General features: G+C 36.3%; 2 protein-coding genes across 2 annotated transcripts; both read right to left on the reverse strand.

The window, feature by feature from the left end:
• Positions 1 to 3,021: 3,021 nt before the first annotated feature.
• On the reverse strand, positions 3,022 to 3,837 carry LOC129255735 (uncharacterized). Its single transcript, XM_054894065.2, has one exon. It carries the CDS (start codon positions 3,835 to 3,837, stop codon positions 3,022 to 3,024), a length of 816 nt encoding a protein of 271 aa, XP_054750040.2.
• Positions 3,838 to 5,657: 1,820 nt separating this feature from the next.
• On the reverse strand, positions 5,658 to 19,103 carry LOC129255734 (dachshund homolog 1-like). The gene is made up of 5 exons (XM_064095940.1): positions 19,010 to 19,103; positions 15,124 to 15,539; positions 12,705 to 12,737; positions 7,163 to 7,356; positions 5,658 to 5,741 (listed from the first exon to the last, which is right to left on the reverse strand). The coding sequence occupies exons 2-5, from the start codon at positions 15,464 to 15,466 to the stop codon at positions 5,658 to 5,660; spliced, it is 654 nt and encodes a 217-aa protein (XP_063952010.1). The 5' UTR covers positions 15,467 to 15,539; positions 19,010 to 19,103.
• Between the last annotated feature and the right edge of the window lie 4,698 nt (positions 19,104 to 23,801).

Below are 23,801 nucleotides of genomic sequence, written 5' to 3' on the forward strand. Positions count from 1 at the left end.
TCATTTGTGTATTCAAACCAGTCACAAGAAAAGAAAAAATAGTGAACCTAGAGTTTCAATCAAATAAAGTATTAATTAGAATTTATATCCAACCCATTCTAGAAATTCATTGTTGGGGGGGGGGGGGCTAGAATATATATATTTTAGAGCACACAAGGATAGGAGCAAAGTAATTGAACAGTAAATTTCATATAAAATTAAAAGTATGGGTAATGATCTGTGTTCAGACTGTGCATGGAAAATTTGCCAACATAAAATATTTTCAAAAAGGGGGAGGGTTGAAGAATTCTTTGTAAAAGAATAATTGTCCCTGCCCTCCTCCCCTCTGGTTATTCCGCCATAAAATATTGAATAAATCAGACTCTGTAACCTGTCAACCGCTCTTTCAATAAAATAAACAGAATTCTAGCCTAGTTTGCAATGGATTGTAATTAAATTTTGTAGTGAAAATTATAATATACTTACGTTAAGGTGACTCTTCAAGGAAGTTATGTTAGAAAATAACAGGAGACTCATGATCAAATCTCAAATTTCAGAGATTGAATCTATTCCGTGTTCTTTGGGAAATCAGCTGAAAATATTTTGCAAATTTACAACTGCGAACCAGATATTTGCAGATACTGTACGATGTGTAGATGTACAAAGGCAGATGTTGTTTCACAATTTTTTATAATTAAACCTGCCATCCCATGCTGGCTATTCTAGCACCTTTTTCCCAAACGTGCTCAAAGCGCTTTGGCCTGACGAGTTCCAGTTAACAATGCAAATACGTGTCTGGCTATTATACTTGACCTATTAAAAATGCAACAGGTGTGTTTTAAAAACTCTATTCAATGAGTGAAAGTTACTAATTAATGTATATCAAGGATGAATTAACATGGTTATAAGTAAAAATTTTGGTTCTGACAGAAGAGGTTCTAGTATACTGTATATTTCTTATTCTTAGTGTATTTACTATTATGACCAAGTATAATCAACTATACTATAGTACAGTAACAATATACAATTTAGAAAAGTCTAATATATAGCAAACTGTTAATCAGCAGAAAAACACAATTTATCCATGACATTTATATATGCATGTAACACAAGATTTTCATAGCGTTTTCAAAGTAAACAGAAGTTTGCTCATATTTCAATATGCTGTATTTCCTGATAGTGGGTTAGCATAGAGTTCACAAGATTCAAGTACACTCATTCATGCGTAGCCTACCACCTCTGTAGGCATGCCTATATCAAGTGTCGACCTTTGGAATTAGGGAATTCCCCATTTATTCCAGCACCACCCCAGGCCTCGACATATTTGTTCAACACCCCTGAAGACTTTTTTTCTTGTTATGAGTGAAATCAACTGAGAAGGATTGAGCATGGCATTTCTCAACCCAGAATTTCTAAACCAGGAACTACCATTAGCCTCATAGGATTATTTGTTTTCCCAACTTTTTTTATTTTTTATTTTGCTTTCACACTCACTGAAAAAAGGCACATAAGGGAGGGTCTTGACAAACCCTAGATTTGAACATTTTAATTGGTTTTGGGCCATTTATCACTTTCAAAAATCTGAAGCTTGATTGAGAAATGTGCTATGCAAGTTTGCTACATGAATGTACATGTAGTCCTACAAGCCCTGATATTGATAACCAGGGGCGGTATTTTGAGGCCATTTTATCTTTAAAATATTTTAATTTATCTCTTAAAATGAGATTGGTATTCTGAGATGACATTTTATCTCTCAGACAAAATGTTCAATTTTATCTTGCGTATCTATAGATGTTACGCAACAGAACAATGCCTGCGTAGACATATCCATCGCATATCTGGTCATTGCAACGCGGATGTGCTTGCGCCCATGTTACTTTGAAGAAAAAATAAAATAAACTTAAAAGAGGTTAGGGGCTATTTTATCTTCGTGACGTTGATTTCGCCAATATTTCTAGGTGAATTAACCCCAAATATTGACATGAAAATGATAAAAAAATATATATTTATTGAGGATAACACCTTAAGTTTATTCCTGTACAATCAGGAAGTATTTCATAAGACTTTTCTTCACTAATAGTGTCTTTGAAATGATGCTTGAAAAGATGCGATATAGACTTCGAAAAAAAGATGAGAGTATTGTCATTTTTGTTTAAAAGAAATCTCTGTAAAGACGCGCAAGCGTATAGTGCAAGCGTATTTGAATACAATAAATTGACGCAATCTCACTCCTTTGCCACACCTCCTGGCGGAATGGATTTCCATTGGTTGAGTGACATGAGAGAAGCTCTATAAAAGCGCATTTCTAATTGGATATTGATTAAAAAATAGGTGTGTCTTACAGGGATAAAATGAAGATAAAATTGTTCTCAGAATACCAATTCGGAGAGATTTTAAGGGTATTTTATCTCACTGATTTTAACGGAGATAAAATATTTTATTTTATCTGAGATAAAACGGATCTCAGAATACCACCCCGGGGCATCATTTTACAAAGAGTTACGATTGATCCAATTAACCACAACTATGGAAAGCCAGCAACATCAATTGTTCAAAATATTTTCTACATATGATGTATATTCATACATTCACTATTTTTTAACAATTTAGTATGCTTCTCTTTGTTTTCAAAGGACATTGTGCAAATTTCCTAAAGAAAAAATTATGACATTGGTGGATTTCCATATACTTAAGGTTGATCGGATCGTGACTCTTTGTAAGACGGGACCCAGGTCAATGGACTTGGCCATTTGTTTTTTTGTTGTTTTTTTTCAACACAACTTACTTGATACTTTGATCGCAATGCAAGCATAGCATTTGTAAAAGATTCACGACTGCATGCAGTCAAAATTTATACCTCTATCTCATTGCTAGATCAGAAATGAATAATGCACGTAACTTCTGAAATCAAAGAATATAGATCTGTGACTTTTGACAGATGACACCATTGTGCAAATATCATCCTCACTCCCGTATGCAAGTATAAGCAGAGTACATGTAGGTGACAGAATGTATGGCAGCTAAATCCGGTGTCACACAGAGTTAAATATTATTGATGTAACTACTAACAACATTACATGATAAAAATGTGCTTACCGCTGATGGGGATTGTAGAAAACTTGGGGGTGACTCATGACCCGGGACAGGAGGGCGAGTAGATGAATTTTCAGAGAAAGAAGCTCGAATACCTGTAGAATCCGAGACAGCTGAGAGGGAAAAGTCTGGAACAAGTGGGCGGGAAGAGTCAGGAACGGGTGAGCGGGAAGAGGATGGGACGCGTGGGTGGGAATGGTCAGGGACAGGCAGACGGGAAGATTCTGGGACTGAGGGGCGGGCGGAGTCTGGGACAGGTGGCCGGGAAGAAAGTGGGACAGGTGGGCGAGAATGGTCCGGGAAAGGCGGACGGGGAGATTCTTGGACCGAGGGGCGGGCGGAGTCTGGGACAGGTGGCCGGGAATGGTCTGGGACAGGCGGGCGAGGAAATTCTGGAACCGAGGGGCGGGCGGAGTCTGGGACAGGTGGCCAGGAATGGTCCGGGAAAGGCTGACAGGGAAATTCTTGGACCGAGGGGCGGGCCGAATCTGGGATAGGAGGGAGGGAAAAGTTTGTGATGGATGAGCGGACACCAAATTTAGGAACAGATGGCCGTCTAGGTGAGGGGTCTGGAGCAGGCAGCTGCACAGGTGAATGGTCTTGGACCGGTGGCCAAACAGATGAACGGCTTGTCACAGACGGGCGACGCAGAGAATCCTCTTCTTCTGTATCGGGTACCAGGTAGATATCTTGACAGTCATCTTCATCAACAGCCACATACTCCTCTTCATCAAGCCCATTGTCATCAAAGCCAGGCTCAAACATGGTTTTAGTCATTCATAAACTTCATCCAAAGAAAGCACTCACAAGTTTACAAGGAGTCACAGAGTATTCAGCGTGGATACATGGGATTTGACAAATCACTCAAACAGTGTAAAGATTTTCTCAACATGGGTGATGATCTGCTTGACACAATACCAAAGTAACAAATGGCCTAACACTCCGAAGCAACATGATTCTGAATATAGGAAAGATCTGCTAGTTCTTCCTGATGCTGGAAAGTACATTGGAGGCGTGTCATGAACAGGTAACATAAACACGGAAGATACATGCATTTGAAGTCCTTAAAGACCATCACCACGGACTGATGAAAGATGTTCAGAACTTTGAAAAGTAAGGATTTCCTGCTCAGCCAACTAAAGTTTTCCTACTCAGCAAACTTATCCACAGTCATCGATTTATTTTGAAGGTTCACCTCTTAAAATATCGAACCACTTGGATCAAACAATTTAACGAAATCTAAACTAATATTCCTATTTAAAAAAAAAAGTATCCTTTGTGTTTTAATCACCCTTTCACCTTTTATATCCATGTCTTGTCCAAATATGAACAGGAAATCATTCAAGTATTAGAAAAATAAAGTGCTTATTTCCATCCTGTTTTCAAAGCTCTTTCAAAAGGAACAAGGAAGAATGAAGTTTATGTCGACAATAACTGTTATCACACCTACATGTAAAATGTCAAAGAGTATTCAAACTGTGCCTTGTCAAATATCAATAACTTGACTCACTTGGTACTCCTTTTTTTTCAATGAGAGCAATAGAAACTGATCCTAACTGTTTTTCCAGAGTCAGCCTATATGCTTCATGAAAGACAACAGCCGAGGATCATATTCAATTTCAATAGGCAGCCTTTTAATCAGAGGGTAAGCTATGACTTTTTTTTCTTTCTGTTCATGCATTGGGAATACTTGAAGTCACAAACCTTGATCAATTTAGGCTAAAAATAACCAGAGTAGGCACAAATTTTTTTTTTCATAGTTACGACCGTATCTAGTGGGGTCTATCATGTTTCAGTCAACCCATGCTAAAATTACACCCATCTGTTTATTTAACCTTCCCCTTTTCCTCCTTTAATTTATCTTATTTACACTGAAACTGTCTTTTACGAGATTTCTAAAAAAACTCTTATTTGTTCTTGATCTTGCAAAGTGTCCAATGAGATTTGTGAGCCTTTTAATTTGATTCACAAGAACAGAACCGTATGGTACATCTTATCCAGAAAAGTTCTACCAAAATATAAAAGTTCACTTGAAGAATACATGTTATACCGAGGTTGTTTTACCTGACTGCTAAGAAAGCACGAATGCCTGTGAGCAAGCAACCAGGGGACCAACGGCTTAAGGTCCTCTCCGAGGGACCTGGTAATGAGGATAAATGCCTTACCAAAGGGCACTAGCGCACCACTTGGGAATCGAACCCGGGTCACCGGAATCCGAAACCCCCGCTCTACCGACTGAGCTATCGCGCCTCCCTCATGTAGGATCAGTTTTTGATATTTTGCACCTTTTTGTGTTATAACCCCCCCCCAAAAAAAAAATATATATATATATATATATATATATATATATAATAATAATGATGAATAAATCAGAAGTAAGAAAAACAAATTTTAACAGATAAGTCTACTGCTAAATGATGAATTATCCACAGCCAATGCCAACTGATGATCACAGTATGACCCACGATAACGGTTCTCTATTCAAGAAAAAAATATAGAACCATAAGCTGCAAAAATTGTTTGCTTCAATCACTAACGTTCCACGGTGCAAATTGTTTTATCTTCCAGTCGAAAGGTCCATTCAATTAAACATTGTAGATATTATACTGGTTGCTGTTGATATCAACTGCTGACTTTGATTCGATGTCTTCTCCATGAAGGCTACAGCACTGAATGGATTTTGAGATGCAGTTCCTTCTCAATAGTTGTTAAAAAGCCATTAACTTTAGGCCAATTAATGCACTTGTATCGCTATCAATGGCTGGTTTCAATTCAAAATTTAATCAAGAGACAAAGACCGTAGCAAACCTTTGTCCTGGATTCAAAACCAATTTTTTTTAATCAAATATTAATCTGGAGGCCCAAGAGATTAAAACCTTGCTGGCATGATATATTCTGAGGAATAACTCATAAGCACAAACGTTCTCATTTCAATAAGATACACGAGGAAGTAAAATATTGTACACAAACGAAGGCTAAATCAAATTTACAAATCCTTAACATCCACTGCCACTGTTAAAGAAGCTTCAGAAAAAAAGGGAATTCAATTGTAATACCCTGTGGTGCATTCATAGTACATTTTCTAAAGAATGTCACTGGTAAACCAGTAGGACTACTTTATCGCAACATGAAGGCTAACAATAGAAATCAAGCATGAGTGTGATTATTCTCTCTGTGATGATCAACGTTACATTCATAAATCATAAACTTTTTTTTTTACTTAGGTATACATGAAGTTCTACACACCTGTCCATTTAGTCTCTGTGTTGTGTGTGTGTGTTTGTATGTGTGTTATGCTTGTTTGTGATTTTTTTTTGTGCAGATCGTACCATAACGAAGGATATCAGCAAGTGTGTAGTCTCTAAGAGGGCCCCATCCCACACTGGCAGGGGTGGTGTACATTTATGTAAAAGCAAGCGTGGACATCAACAGCTTCTGAACAATGGGGGCAGTAAGCAAGAAAGGGTGTGGGGGAGGGGCTGGTCCTTCTCCTCCAGTGTAGGGACTTTCTATTTCTAAATTTTAAAATAAAATGGGCCTTTTTACTATAGAAATGAGAATGAATCCCAACAAGAGCAGTTGAAAATTGAGTATTTCTCAAACTCAATCCAGGTACCACAACAAAATGGAAATGCTTTTCAGGTCTTCAGTATGGGTTCGATCCCAAAGTGTGGGGTAGGGGAGATGACATGACCCCCTCCCTACATTTGAATGTTGGGGGACATGTCCCCCTATCTGATAGCCCCCAGTAATATGCAGGGAGAATTTTAGTTTTTTTTTTAACATGAAAAATCCATAAGTAAGTAAGACAACATCAGAATCCAGAAAGAAAAATTTCTGACATGACTCAGCCGTAATTCCCAAAATAATAATAATCAGCCCATCTTTAGCCCGGCTACCCTGCTAAGGTGCTTCAGGATTCAAGGAATTCCTTCCTACAGGTACCCATTTACCACACCTGGGTGGAGAGTGGCAAATGTTGAAAAATGCCTTGCCAAATAAAGGATGCAAGTGCTGTGGTGGTATTTGAACCCTGGACCTTGTGGTTCAAAGTAAGGAGACCAAAATGACTATTAAAAGGATCTCTTACCATATAGAACGTCGGTGGATAACTAACGGCAGGATCATTGTCATCCAGGTCCACCATGTAGAGTTCATCCTCTACCCCATCCCCATTCATGTCGGCATCCTCGTCGTCAGCAGCAGTGTACATGTCCTCTTCTATGTGGGCTTCCGACTGACGGAACATAGAGGGCGGTTGTGAAATTACCCTCGCTGGCAGAGCTACAAGATTCAGAAGAATAAAAGATGTTAGAAACGTGTTGATGAGGCGGAAATACGTACATTGCATGGGGGTGGAGGGGATTAGGTTAACAGTCGCATAGAGTGGGTATGTAAATCATATTTTTATGTTGATCAATCCAACTCCCTGTTCTGACATAAAACATATACCAAAACTGAATATCATAGAAAAATGAAAATTTTATTGCATGGCCTTCAGATTTCTTCGGCAATAATAATGATAAACTTTGACCCTTTAATGCAAGCGTTTTTGTTCTCCCTTAATTGTATTTTGGATGTTGTTCATAGTGATCCTGTACAACGAATGTATGAGGTCAAATGGGTTAAATAAATGGATTGCAAACATAATAAGCAAGAAGCATAAAGCATACATACATACATAACACATGCAAGGTGAATCAAAATTGATCAATCATGAATTCATAAAATGGCATATGTACCAGTATACATGAAGCCAAAGTGCATGAAAAGTTTGAGCTCATGACAAAAGACAGCGCTGACTTTTTATCAGTTTCATTAACCCTTGGAAGTAAAAGAATGGTTTGTACAGTCTGATAACTTTTAATGAACAAGTAGAGCTTCCTTGAACCATCAGAAAAGAGAGGAAAAATATGTACTGTGCCCAGTTGTAATGTATCAGTTTCTTTTGAAAATTAATCACTAAAATCCCAGAATCGGCAATGCTATAGAAACACCAAAAATCACTGTTTTCATGCTCATATTTTCATTTGTAAAGACATTCTCTATTAACTTATATCTAGTTTTGATACATAAACTTTACAAACTAGAATGAGCAATTAAAGAAAAAAAAATGTAGACAATTTGAAGCTGTCAAGTAAGATTCAAATAATTTATCACCTCAAATTAGTTGATGTGCCGTTCATATTAAAGTCAAATTCATTTGAATAAACTTCAAGATCATTTGAATTCAGGAACAACCTTCATGAATTTCAACAATTTCATTGTAAAACATAAAAGATTCCCAATACAACAAATATCATTTTCCAGCAAAATATCAAAAAGCTATTAAAACAGAAATATGCTGAAAAGAGAAATCAAACCTCTGTATTACGTATTTAAACTAGTATATTTCACTATTTAAATTGCTTTATCATAAACTTTGATTATGTAGGCCTAACTAAAGAAAGCAAAATTTAAATCATTGAACACCCACACCTATTTTTTTCCAGAAACTGGACTTGTGGGTACTTGCAATATGTTATACACCTATAAACTCGCTTATGTTTCCATAAAGAATATACAATTTCTTAAAGTAATTCTTGTAGTATTTCTTATAAAGTAATTCTGATCAATCAGCTAACATGGAGTTCAATCTTGTTTTCATTGGAATCGAAAAAAAAATACCCTAATTAATTATGATGAATACCTTTAATTAAATATTCCATAAAGCCTGAATTCCCATCTGGAATTGGTTTATGAACAATGCCAGAACACTTCAATATTGTTGCAATTGTACCCTCTCAAAAAAATTCTATAAATCTAGCTATCATTATCATTATTATCAAAATGTATATCACTTTTGTTATTTACTGATGTTTGTTTGAAATGAATTTCCTCTGTTTTCTTGTTTGATTTCCCTCTTTTCATTCAGCTCAATTCATACATTTTGGGTGTATGCATGCAACAATAGCAAAGCACAACTTGGACTTCATGCAAATCATACAAATCAGGGTTAACATGCAAATATGTATTGAGTTGGAGCAGTGATAATAAACAATGAAGCAGCATTGATTTGAAGCTAGAAACCAATTTAGTGTTGTCCTGGGTTGCATTATCAAAGAAACATGGTTTTCATAGATATTCAAGGGGAATGTGCACTTGACAATGCATGTTTCATAGGTGTTTCATAAAGCTGTTAGTTGCGCATGAAATTCACACAAAACTGAAACATGCTCTCAAGTAGTCGGCTACATGGTAGCAATATAAACTTTGGCACAAGAAAGGGGTCGCCATTCGCTGCATGTAAATTCACTTGTCACATTTTATGAAACCTACATGAAGGCATTGTTAGCCTACAAACATAGTTCTCAAAGTTATTATAAAGTTCAACCACTGATGCATTACAAATTCTTTGTAAGTCATCAAAATTAGTGTCTTTCAAATGGCAAACAATAAAGGGGGTGTTAAATGTCGATTTTCAAATCAGCAACATGAATCATAATTGCAATTACAAGACACAGAACACAAACGCGATGAGAGGTGTCAAAAATAAAAAGCTGATCTTTAAATTACCCGCTCTCGTTAGCACAGTAAGGTTTGACCAATCACCAAGAAAGATCAATTCTGGCACTTGCTTGTGTGGTATGCTTCCATTTTAGAAATGTTTAAAAACTCAATCATATCCAGTGTCACATTCGCGATACTGAAAGGTCTTAAAATCTGATCTGATCGCCCTTACAAATGTACATTTCGGGGCGTATAAGTTTTCCTCTGATTGCCGATCTGAAAGACGTTTACCTTTATGACCGAGAATGGGGGACAATTGAACACACCCGTTGTTTCTCATTATATCCCCGTTTTGTGATTGCGTTTTCAATCATGATTCATGTTGCTGTTTAATTTTGAAAATCAACATTGAACACACCCTTAATTCTGGTTCCGCATAATCAAAGCTCATGAATATTGATTGAATGCAAAAGAGGTCTCAAGCATGATTTTGGTTTCTGGTTTGATGGGCAATGCATGCAGGTACGCTCCAAGTTCAACTACCACACTTGTATAATACAAATCCTGTGTCAAACTGAACAGTATGATGCACAATGGGTGGACTTAAAATGAAGGAGGAAGCAACTTTAGTGAAAATTTGTTTGAACACACCTTATCCAGTAACCTTGATTTGTATTCATATTTTGATTTGTGAAGGTGAATCAGGTTAAGGATACTAAATAAAGAAACCTGATGGAACACAGCCCAGGTCCACTGGAAAAAATAGTTGAAATAGAAACCTGTAGCCTACAATGATAAATCAAGAACCAAAGCCTGTCACAAGGCCCTCCCCACCCTCCTTTATCTCTATCAGGGAGATATATTTCAAAATATTAACACTTTTAATTTAAAGACCATCATCTTCTAAATATGAATAAATGTAGATCTAGTGGGTGAACTTTTGCAAAGCATGCACATGTAAAGAAGTGTTTGGTACTACAAATTCAAAACATAGCATTAAAAACAAACATCTTTTAATGTTATTTTCCGGTTTACATAAATAAAAGTATGTACTTTCAAACTTTAATAACTTTTTAAAGTGTAAAACGACTGATGATGTGCAGTACAGTGTATCGAGGTAGACTAAAGCTTGACACAGGTGGATTCAACAATTTCAAGTTACTTATAAAATACCTTGCAATGTTGTGGACTTTGGTAGATACTTATCAATAAATGAACGTACGGCTTTTTTAATTCCTGTTACAAGCAATATCATAAAAATAAATATATTCACAAAATTGTGAAAACAAACATAATGGATTGGCCTATCAATGAATATTACAAAGAAAGATATTTCAAGGCGTCGACCATTTAATCAAAACTTGTTGTCTAACAAGTTGAGCGCCTCTGGCAGTCTCGCTTGCATTAAGCGATTCAATATGTAGCAGCAATGCTGACTTTGAAAACGACTAGATTGAATAATCATTAAAAAAAAACACCATTCATATTATAAAATACTATATTCATTTACCCTAAATGGCCTTTGACCTCGATCATGTGACCTAAGACTTGTGCAAAACAAGAAGTGATACTTAATTACCCTTTCATCCTTTTTCATGAACAGATCCATAAACTTTCAGTTATGATGGCAATTCAAGAATATCCCCAACATGACCAAAGTTCATTGACCTTAAATGACCTTTGACCATGGTCGTGTGTCCTGAAACTCACGGAGGATATTCACTGATACTTGATTCCTCTTATGTCTAACTAGATCCATAAATTTTCAAGGTTATGATGGCAATGCTACAAATACTCTCAACATGGCCAAAGTCCATTGACCCTAAATGACCATTGACCTTGGTCATGTGACCTGAAACTCAGGCAGGATGTTCAGTAATACTTGATTATCCTTATGTCCATGTTTCATGAACTAGGTCCATATAGTTCATAATTTATGATGACATTTAAAAACTTAACCTTGGTTAAGATTTCAAGTTGACGACGTCGCCGTTGGAAAAGCGGCACCTACAGTCTCGCTCTGCTATGCAGGCGAAACAAATACTTGTAAGATTGGCTGAGAAGCAAGGTTCCTATGGTAACTGTTAGAAAAACATCCGACTGGTCGTTTCATGAAATGGTCCAATGATCTAGGCCTACATGTATACAGAAAGGTTTATTTTCAATTGGTCTAATGCCAATTCATCCAATTACCAACTCGTCTATTATCGTTTGGTCTATCATCAGTTCATCTACTATCCACATGGTCTGATTGTAATCATCCATTCACCATTTTGTCTAATAACCAGTTGGTCAAATAGCCATTTAGTCCATACCGTTCGGTCTAATTGGACTAAGTGTTAATTGGGTACAATGAATGAAAATACAATAGATATTAGACCAACTGGTTATGAGACCAAATGTTCATAGAAGAACTGGAGATTAGACGAAGTGATGATTGGACCAAATGGTTATTAGACCAAATGCTTGATAGACGAAATGTTGATGGACAGAATGGCATTAGACTAAATGAAGTTAGACCATGTGATGAGTGGACAATTTGGTAGTAGAAGTGACAATTTACCAAGAAATGGTATACATGAACATAATCCATCTTAATGGTCATTTACATGTACAGTGTAATGATTTTTTCAACATAATGCCATTGTCTGTGTAAATCACATTCACATTTCTGCAGTCTTTAATACCACATTAATTATTAAAAGTAGCACAAGCTATTTTATGACTTGTAAATGCAGCCATTAATAATTTGATGGTCATACAGCTTTTGCGATCTGTTTTATTTGTGCTATTCGGTGTAGTTTTACAATGTTGATAATAATGGTGACTTCAAATAATGTGCACACACAAAAATGGCACACAAAAATATTTTATGTTTCTGAATGATGTGTACAGGAAGAATAAAGGATCTCAAAGATGCATAAAATGTTAAACAGGAAATAATACAAAAACCATGATAAAAGATAGGGAAACATAAACAGAACCGGCAAACATTCTTTGATCCAACACTCAAAAAGTTCTAGCTTTAGTTTTTCTGAACCTGTTCTGTGAATTTGAATAGGGTCAAAGAATGCCCGCTGTTACTCTGTAATACACAAGTGCACAGGCGATGACATACTGTTCATGACATTTAATACAAATACCTTTCTTTGAATAACCAGCTATTGGTGAGGTCACTGAAAGGCAATCAATAATAATTTTTAAAAATTAATCAAATCTCAAACTCTTTAAATCTGAAAGCATAAAAATATTTAAATGACATCAAAGTACATTATCCATCTCATGAACTTCACTTGGCATCACACTTCGCATACATGTTTCTTCCATCAAATGCATGGCGCATATTGAAAATGAGAGTTAACTAATTACACTGGCGGAAATCAAAAGTCAAAAAGGAAATCTGTCATGATGTCCTGATAACTCGAGAGCCGATATGTTTACAGAAGCCAAAAAAAGAAAAAGGGGGCTGATGTTTGTACAAGGAAGTTACATGGCAAAATCCAAAGTACTTGGTACAAACTTGATACATACTTGGCTGAACGTCCCTCCACAATACTCCAGCATGTCTCACTGTACAAAGTGTAATGGATTCATATCAATCTAAATCTCAATTTGAGTTAGATTTAAATCTATTGTAACTCTTTGAATGAATGACACAGGCTCTCCATGGAGGAGTTTTAAGAGGAGATGTGTTCAAGAAAGTGGTGTGGTTTGGGGGTAATAAAGTGGACAAATTATAGACACAATAGTAGTTTGTATTTATAGTTTCTAAAGATAAATTCATGATACAATGGCACACTTCCCAATTAGTTCAAGTCATTATAATTCTGATTTTAATAATTGTATTACAATTTATGATAGCATTTTCAATCATTAATGCAGATTACTGACTGGACTGTGATAAAGTAAGTTGACCCAATACAAAATAGAAAACTTGGAAAATCTTTTATAGTAATATTGTCATACAAGCTGTGTTATAAAAAAGACTGTTTATGTTCCTCTTAAAAAGTTAATAAGTTAACAACTAACAAGTGGTAAAAAAAGTTTCAATTTTAATTTCAATAATTCTTTTACCATACATGTGACTGCCAGAAGAATGTATATTTTCATAAAAGTTTTAATAAAAAGAATGGAATGAATCAAATTGATTATCAGAATAATTAGAACAGTTTCAAACCTGTCAAAGTAAGCAGACTGAATTCTAAAAATAAAATATGAAGATTCATGTATTTCTATTTAACAGAATTAGAAACACAATGGTAATTGATAATGTTAATAATCATGATAATATTCCTAACAATGGTAATTGTTAGAAAAATCTTAATAATGATGATTATGATGCTGATATTGCTGACGACGATGATGATGATGATGATGATGATGACGGTGATGATGGTAATGATGATGATGGTGATAATGATGACGATTATGTTGATAATGAAGATGATGGTGGTGGTGATGATGACGATGATGATAATGATGTTGATGATGATACTAATTCTAATTATAATAATAATAATAGTATAGGTCAAAATGAACTGTTTAATGGAAATTCATATATTTCAATAACTCTTAATTATTTGTCTGTAAGTAATATGCGCCTTCACAGGAAGTGCACAGGAAGTAGTAGAAAGTAGAAATGTTTGACAATCTTCATGCTTTTTAAGAAGTATGATTCACACTCTTTCTGGGTAAGAGTGATGCTAAATGGTCTTTGGGTCAAAACATCACATTCCAGAGCTAATAGCTTATAGGTCATTATGGTCAAGGCTTATTAGCATCTGTGAATAGAGAGTGATAACTGCATAAAAGGGAGAGAGGATTTTGCTCCCATTCACTCCTGCACTGCACCCCATTCATGGGGCAGGCAGAGAGGCTTCTTCATTTTCGGGTCAGAATTATAGGTATTTGACATGACATTCGTGTAAGATGCGGGTGAGGCTATCACCAGAGGAAATATGGTCCTCTAGGCCATATCGCCAGGGTTCAATCTTTTTTTTTTGTATTAGGAAATTTTGGAATTATCTATCATTGGTTGTATATAACAAGTCATCAATTAATAAACGAACCAAAACACAAGGAATGGTGTTGTGTGTTATCTTTCTGCATCAGTTTCCGTGTGTTACAGTAACAATTATCATATTATTAACTATTACAGAATAATTATGACAATCATGATATTAACTGATAGTCATTACAATAACAATCATAATGAATATGATGATGACGAGGGTGATCAAGTTATTTTACATCTGGAAATAGTTGAATGGTCTGGATGTTGTTTTAGCATGGAAAAGGGCAAGAACGAATGAGATTTGTTAATAACATTTCTTGGAAATGAGAGCACTAAAGTTAGTGGTACACCAGTTGCACCAAAAAAAAATCTTGTTCAGCAGATTTTATGCACTTAGAATAAATTTTTCAACTGAGTAGCAAATATGTGGGTGGGTAGTATTTTAGGAATGGCCCACCCCCCTGCTTTACCAAAGAAGAAGAAAAAGTAGGTTTTTTTATTGTCATTATCATCATTATCATTAACATCATCACCATCATCATATTTACCTGGAGGAATGTCTGATATATCCGAGGAGCTTGAGCTCTGAGACTGAGTCCTCGATGGCAATGATGGCAGAGTAGGCTGACTTTGACTACTAGAAAGCTTTGGTCCTGTTGAATTGGAGCTATTACCTCTATAACCAAAGGCTCCTCCTCCTCTAGTGACCATCCCTCCTCCTCCTCCTCCACTTCCTCCTCCGCCTACTCCTCCACCTCGTGCTGGATGTCCCAAGTTCACATTTTTCGAGGCGGGAGGAGGAGGCGGTGACTTTAATCCCAATCCAGGATTGCCGACCCCTTCGGCACTGAATTTCTTTCTAAGTTCATCAAACTTGTTTCCACTTGCCATCTCCCAGGTCGGGTCACAGGTCACAGGCCGACATCACACAAAGCACCGATAATCAAAATAAGTTTTTCATCAACTGCAATAAAATAGAAGAATCATAACATTATGCTCACTCTTATTTCATACATCAAAGGCAGAATGCTACAGAAGCACTTGCCCGATTGCCCGGGGCAAGTAAAAGTTAGAGTCGGGCAAGTGTTTTGAAGTAAAGACCAAAACTACTTGCCCGAATTGGGCAAGCAAAATTCTCACAGTAGAATGACCAAAATTAGGGTCGATGATATGATATTGACCCTAATTTTGGTCATGGCAGGCAAGATAAATTCACTTTGGAAAAAGAAATGCAATAACAAGGTAGATCAGTTCATGTCAAAAGAGAGTAAAAGGTCAGTGGTTTATAAAACTGCAAAACTTTCTTTTGAAGAGGTAAAACTTTTTTTTTCATGGATTTTCTCGGGCAAGTGAAATAGATTTCTGGGCAAGTATATTCCAACTATTTAAAAATTTACTTGCCCGACCGGGCAAGTGCTTCTAAAAAGTTATGTAGCACCCTGAATGGGCATTACACGCTTCATACACCTGCACTTCACACAATTAGTATCTAAAAAATGCAGTAAAATTATCATGATCTTAGCAGAGCTGGAGTTAAATATGCGCTTTGCTGTTTGAACTTTATAAATTCCATCTTAAATGCAGCTGAAGGAATTTCATGGTGTAGCATGCATTGGAATTAGTGTGCAAGGCCCATACTACAGTAACATGTATTTACACGAATAGTAACCCAGGGAGCTCCAGCCCGCGAAGCGAGTCGGAGCCCACTAGCTCACTGCAACCATCCTGCCTGTGGGGAATCTACAGGTAGGACCAGTGGCGGACCGTGACCCGGAGTAGACAAAGCATTGTAGGGGCACAGCATTGTTCACAAACAATACAGTGCACCTCCAATGCTTTGTCTCCTCTGGTCACGGTCCGCCACTGGGTAGGACTATGGTATGCCAATGATGTACAGAGCACACACTTTAAAAAATCATTAAAATATCACTTTTGTGACCAAAATTACTGATTTCCATACAGTTGCAATTTATTTTTCATTAGTAACTTGGGAATAATTTTTGTATTCACCAGAGCGCTCAAAAAATTGAATTTTGGGCATATTTTTGTGTACCCCCTCTAATGGTGGAAAGTAATATGGCAAGAAAATTTTCATTTTTCATTCTCTATTTTCAATTAAGAAAAAAATAATTTAAAGAATCAAATTTACTTCAGAGCCAAATTGTATGATGAATAGGTGTAATGGAAACTGTCAAGTGTAAAAAAATCAAGCATTTGTCCCAAAGAAAAAGAGAAAATAAGCCAAACATTGCCACCCTTATTTTGCCACACATGGCGATATAACAGAGAACAAGGTTATATCATAACCTTGTTCATTGAATGAGTGTCGGAGCCCAGGACTCGTCCGTGTAATATTAGGCAGATCAATACTCTCCAAAATGGGGTAGAAAGGGGTCGCAATAGCACTCCAAATAAAAGGGGAAAACATAAATTATGCACTTACCTCAATTATATGGATGAAGGTCTATCGTGACACAGAATCCTGACATCGAGGCACCAACTCGATCCTCTAAAGAAGGAAAAGTTAAAACTCTATGTCGCGTACGTTCGTTCTCAGTAGCGATCGGCCATTTTGTTTTCAATTTTGAAAGGAGAACGAACTAGAGTACGAGATAGAATTTTTCCATTTTTTGAGGGTCCAGTTTATGCTTCGATGTCAGGATTCTGTGTCACGATAGACCTTCATCCAATCCATATAATCGAGGTAAGTGCATAATTTATTTTTTCCCTTTGATTTGGAGTGCTATTGCGACCCTATTCTACCCCATTTTGGAGAGTATTGATCTGCCTAATATTACACGGACAAGTCCTGGGCTAGGGAGCTCCCTCGGTAGTGGGTTACACACAAAGAGAAGAGCACAGGCCACAGACAGAAAATACAGCACCTCTTGGCAATATTTGCCTGGGTCTGCAACTGCATATTTTGCACTGACTTTTATCCGGACCATGAATGGATTAGGCCCTACAGCAGTCAGAAAAAGTCAAGTACGACTACCGTATACTCTGTAAAGAGGACTGTACTCAACGGAAGAAAAAAAAATTGTATCAATTCTGTACAATCATTTTTTTAACTAACTTACTTGCTTCATGTGTGTCATTTTCATTGAGGTCCTAGACCTCAAAATTAGAAAGGCTAATGGGCAATTCCATAGGTTGGTGGACATGAGCTCAATGTGTCTTTGTACATATAGCCCATCTGAACCGAAACGTGAGTAACCACTTTATCTGCACCCCTAGTAAAAACCATGTGTTCTTTATTTTTTGAATTATATATACAAATTTGTCTCCCTAATATACTTCTTTGAAATGGATATAATCAACTTTCATAAAAGCCTTGTATGAGGACACTTTTCACTTATGTCCACTTTTCATTTTATGCATGTCCAAATCATGTAACATGAGCCCGGGGGGGGGGGGGGCACTCAGTATATAATGCATAGTGGGTATGTGCCGCGGAGGGGACCCCCATTTTTACACTCAAATTTCCGTTCCAAGGCATAGCATTTTTGTCTTTTTGAGAGAAAGAACAAAGAAAGCCGCTCAAACTTTGTCAAAGGCATAGCATTTCCTTCTTTTCGAGAAAAAAGGAGAAAGAAATCCGTTCCAAAGCTTCGCGTATTTTTCGTTACGCCGTTCCGGTCGCATTGATCTGCTACAAAGAGCTGCAATTTTGGTGAAAAGCGGCCGTAGAGCGCTTTTTGACCATCGCCTAAGCGCGAGCGCACCCGGCGGAGGCCGCGCTAGCTGCATCATGCACGATTGCCCGTTCCATAAGGATGCATACGCACTCACAGAGATACGGAGATCCGTTCCGAGGACCCCCGTTTTCACAAACATTTGTAGTTCCGAAGCCCGTTCCGAGGACCCTCCTTTTTACAATAAGCCCGCTCCAAGGCCCCCGTTTTTTGCCTCGCCCGCGGCACACCCCTACCACTTTTTTGGTCGAGTGCCCCCCCCGGGAACATGAGTAACCGACACATTTCAAAGATTTGCCAGGAGCATAATGAAATTTCCCAAGTTTTGTTTTTATACAAAGGATAGTCAGACTGCGTACTATGTTGTGATAAAGAGATGTTTAGTTCCTATCAATAATAATGGAGTTACAGCTCCAAGTATGAGTCAAGGTGTCTCCAAATGTAACGTGGGTAACCGTGGAATAGCTCTAATGCAATTTCATACGTGGATACAGTATCGAAAAACTCACACAAATATTTACAGACGGGACTACATAATCAATTGAATGGACTACCTGTTAACTTATAAACCGGTACTAGGTAGTTATAGTTTTACTCTTTCTGGACTTGCAAAAACCATTTCTTTACCTTCAGAAGTTCAGGGTATGCCTGTATTAAGATGTGGTGTGAAATATTTTGATCATGAAATTTGAATAAGCAATACAATTGTATTTACAAGATACTGACAAATTAAACTTACCGAAGAGGAGTTTAAAGGAAAGAAACAAAACACCAACAAACACGGAAGTTGAAATCCTATACCGTCAAAATACAACAATAGGCGAATGAATGGATATAAATGAATGAACGGATGGATTGGGATTGATGGATGGCAGAAAGAAAGAAAGACAGAAAGAAAGGAAGAAAGAAAGAAAGAAAGAAAGAAAGTAATAAATGATGATAATAAAAAAGAATGATTGATTGAATTTATCGTGCAAGCTAAAAAATAAAATTTTGAATATTGTTATTACAAGTAAGTAAAAAAAAAGGGGGGGGGGGGAGTAATTTTCACTATGTAAAAATTATTAAGGTGCAATAAACATCACTAAACTTCACTAAACTACAGCATAAAAACCAAAATTAAATTAAGAACTAAATTAATCTTAAATTGAACAAACTGTAACTGAAATTAAACTTGCATATCAAAGAGTTCTAACAATAATTGTGAAGGATATATAATATCATAAAAGAATAAACAATAAATAGGTGTAAAGAAACTAATATCAACATAATAAACTACGCTGAAAGTTACGGTGATCTAAACTGATGAAATTAATTAAACTAATCTAAACTACATTAGCTAAACTAAATATATATATATATATATATATATATATATATTGTTTGGTTAACGGGTTTATGATATTATATATCCTTCACAATTATTGTTAGAACTCTTTGATATGCAAGTTTAATTTCAGTTACAGTGTGTTCAATTTAAGATTAATTTAGTTCTTAATTTAATTTTGGTTTTTATGCTGTAGTTTAGGCAGTAACGTAAATCTGATGTTGAAAATATTTGCCAGCACCAATTCCCGTTTTGGCATATATAAGTGTATTTTTTTACTTATCCCCGGCGAAAAAAATGAAATAACAAAATATATATAATCATGTTAAAGGGATGGTCCGGGCTGAAAATATTTATATTTTAATACATAGAGTAGAATTCACTGAGCAAAATGCCGAAAATTTCATCAAAATCGGATAACAAATAATAAAGTTATTGAACTTTAAAGTTTAGTAATATTTTATGAAAAGAGTCGTCATGAATATTCATTAGGTGGGCTGATGATGTCACATCCCCACTTTCCGTTTTCTTATGTTATTACATAAAATCATAATTATTTCATTATTTCATACTTGTGTGACTAATATGTCTCCCTTATAATGAAATAAGTTGCAGCAATAGATATATAATGCACTATTCAGTTGTCAATCCAATTTTTCTAGTTCTTGGAGGAAAAAAATTGAATAAACCTAATTTCATATAATAAAATACAAAAGAACAAGTGGAGATGTGACATCATCAGCCCACCTAATGAATATTCATGACGACTGTTTTCACAAAATATTGCTAAACTTTAAAATTCAATAACTTTGTTATTTGTTATCCGATTTTGATGACATTTTCGGCATTTTGCTCAGTGAATTCTGCTCTATTTATTAAGCTATAAATGCTTTCAGCCCGGACCATCCCTTTAAGCCGCACCTGATTCCACAGTGGATTAGTTCAAAGAAAATTTTAACACATGCGTCCTGTCATTGAAATTTGAGATACATTAGCTACTTTTTTATTTAAATAGTGCCCTGAAAGAAAGTATCTTTTCCACCTACATGCCCCCTCCCCCCCCCCCCCCACTTTCAACTTCGCTCCGCCCCCAATAGGGCTATTTTATGGCGGACACACAGAAAAGGGATGTAATGCCTTTTTAGCACAACATGAACAGAAGATGAAACAAACTCACAAAAATATTTTTTTTTAATACTAATCTACAGTGGTTACAATTCATGCAATGGAATAATATATATTCATGTTTTGCCATTTTACATTGTGTTTATTGAGTTTGTTCTTCTTTTTTGCAATTATTTCCTCAGTAACTTTATAAGATAAAAGATAATAATTAAATTGTTTCAAACTATATAGTGAGAGCCTCTTAATTGGTATTTACATCGCAAAATGAATTGTTTACCAAGTAAAATTTGAAAAATAAATGCTAAGGTGGATTGACTCAATGGTTCTCATAATCCAATTAAAATAGTTTCACATGAATGGAAATAATTAGGATTAAAACTATTTTTACCTACCTCCCCCCCCCCAAAAAAAAAAAAAAAAATCAAATGCGATATGGTACATTTTGATTCCCACGTCTAAGATACATATGTTTATATAAAAACAAATTAATTTTGGTCAAAAGTGGATAAAGCTCCTTTTGGAATCAAGCATTTCATATAAAATGCATCCGTATGGTTTCAACATAGTTACCAAGGAGATGTGCCCCCACGCCACTGATCTGTCCAGAGAGAGAATATGAGTCCATTCTGCTCCGACCTCCCACTGTTTATACATTCTACGATGGCTGATGGCGCTCTTTACGAATGACATTCAGACAGATTAGTGGCTAAACACATTCTAATAATATTGAAATATAATTAACTGCAACTTTGTCCAAGACTTCGCTTTATTTCGAATTTTCACCTCTGATTTATACGTCTCTTTCGGGAAAGCCCATTACAAACTAGTTCACATCAAGTTGAATTCGAAGAAATTTAAGAAAAAAAAGGCATCTAACGAACATACACAATTTTATCAAAGTTGTTATAGGCCCCTTTCTGGGCAGACACCCGGAGGTGACGCGACATTTGTTCTTGCGACTTTTGCTCCAGTCTTAATATCTACTTTGAGGCGCTAGTCATAATTAACATAATTAACAAAGATGGTCCGCTAGTCATATCAGGCAAGGGTCACTATAATAGTCATTAAAAGGGACCAGAGTTGATTAAAGACCATGGTAGCTGAGTCGGGATGTCGGCGCTAAAGCGTCAAGGAATAAATCCTATTGGGTACCCATTCACCTCACCCGGGTCGAGTGCAGTAGTGGATAAATTTCTTGCTGAAGGAAAGAAAGCACGCCATAGTTGGGATTCGAACCCACGTGCCTCTGATTGAAGGACGAGAGTCGTAACCAATATACCACGGCGCTCCCACATTGTGATGATAAGAGAGGATCTCCAGTCATGATAAGTCATGAGGATTATGGCGGCCAGGGACGTATATATCCTCCAAGTTCGAATTTATACAGCAGCCTTCAATTGGGAGAGGGTCATCTTATCCCCCCCCCCCTCCAAGGTCGCTAGTCAATAGGAAAACAATGGATGCTATTTATAATCAATAAGAGGGTCGCTATTCATAATTAGAGAACTGAGGGTCGTTAGTCATATTATGTAAAGAGGATCTCCATTTACGATTAGAGTAGGGGTATCACAGGCCTAATTCAATCCCCATAGACTCGTGTGTTAAAGTGGTACCTAAAAATAATTCCTTAAAAATAAGGAGGAAATTCGAGGGTTGAATGTTTACTATCAGTGGATAGGATAAATGTCTGACATTCCATATCTGACCAGAAAAGGGTACCTCGACCGGCTCATTTTAAAAATAAATCAGCATTTATGAAGACTACACCTGACGGGATCAAATTCATCACTTGAGAGAGTCAAATGGCCCTAATTCTTCCGCCCGTAAAAATTTAGTTCCATAGTGGTGATATATCTTTCCAATTTGGAAAAAAGAAGTTCAGTAGGTGCCCTCCCTAGAATCAGTGTTAGATTGTCAATCATATTCATTCATTTTTGTCAATCAGCAATATCAAATTAAAAAATTTAGAATGGGTTAGGTCGAATGAATATTTTTTGACTGCCAGTTGTAATTAGGCCCGTGTGACCTAGGGGTTGCTAGGAAAAGGGAGTCACAATAAGCAAGTAAGAGGTTTGCTATTCGTAGTATCGGGAGGATAGGAGTGCTTTTTTAATGGGGGATAATGATCGCTAGTTACGGGGAGGGGGAATTTATGAGCAATATGACTAGAAAACTCGTCTGTCTGTCGAACAAAGATATAACTTATAAGTTCGAACCTATATCGGACAAACAACTAAAATCTAAAGACGATTATTATTATTCCCCAACGGACACCTCAGACTCTGCATCGTTCATGGCATCGACACATTCACATGTTACCCCGATCCCTTCTCTTTTTGCTCCTTCCTTATATGTATGTTTTCCTCTTCCTCTTTGCCCCTTTCAACCCCCCCCCCCCCCTTATAGCAACCGGACTGTTTGCAACTATACACACCGTCACACACATTTGTTAAAGGGGTGCTCCGAGCTGAAAATATTTATATCTAAAATGCTGAAAATTTCATCAAATTGGATAACAAATAACGAAGTTATTAAATTTTAAAGTTTATCAAACTTTTGTGAAAATAGTATATGCACATCGTCATGAATATTTATTAGGTGGGCTGATGATGTCACATCCCCACCTTCCCTTTTCTTATGTAGTAAATAAAATCATAATTGTTTCGTTATTTCATACACATGTGAATGATATGTCTTTCTTATAATAAAATAACTTGCAGCAATGAATATCTAATGCACTTAATCAGTTTTCAATCCAATGTTTAAAGTTTTTGAAGGAAAATTTTTAATAAACTTAATTTCATATAATAAAATACAAAAGAACAAGTGGGGATATGACATCATCAATATGCTCACTGAATATTCATGAAGACAAGCCTAGAACTATTTCACCGGAATAGTGCAAAACTTTAAAATGTCATAACTTTTTTATTCCTTGTCCGATTTTGATCAAATTTTCAGTGTTTTGTTTGTCTGATTTTTTCTTTATCTGTTCAAATCATATTATCCTCAGCCTGGAGTATCCCCTTAAAGGTAGAGCTTTATTACATGGCATTTCAAGGATTTGAATGTGGGTAAC

The sequence above is a fragment of the Lytechinus pictus genome, chromosome 3 (genome assembly GCF_037042905.1).
Source record: "Lytechinus pictus isolate F3 Inbred chromosome 3, Lp3.0, whole genome shotgun sequence".
Classification (NCBI taxonomy): Eukaryota; Metazoa; Echinodermata; class Echinoidea; order Temnopleuroida; family Toxopneustidae; genus Lytechinus; species Lytechinus pictus.

Excerpts from the sequence above, each read along its gene's own strand:
- LOC129255734 (XM_064095940.1), bottom strand. The coding sequence starts at position 15,466 with ATGGCAAGTGGAAACAAGTTTGATGAACTTAGAAAGAAATTCAGTGCC. Across the intron at positions 12,738-15,123 it reads TATATCAGACATTCCTCCAG|TGACCTCACCAATAGCTGGT; the intron begins GTAAATATGATG and ends ATTGCCTTTCAG. Across the intron at positions 7,357-12,704 it reads AGCTGGTTATTCAAAGAAAG|CTCTGCCAGCGAGGGTAATT; the intron begins GTATTTGTATTA and ends TGAATCTTGTAG.
- LOC129255735 (XM_054894065.2), bottom strand. The coding sequence starts at position 3,837 with ATGTTTGAGCCTGGCTTTGATGACAATGGGCTTGATGAAGAGGAGTAT.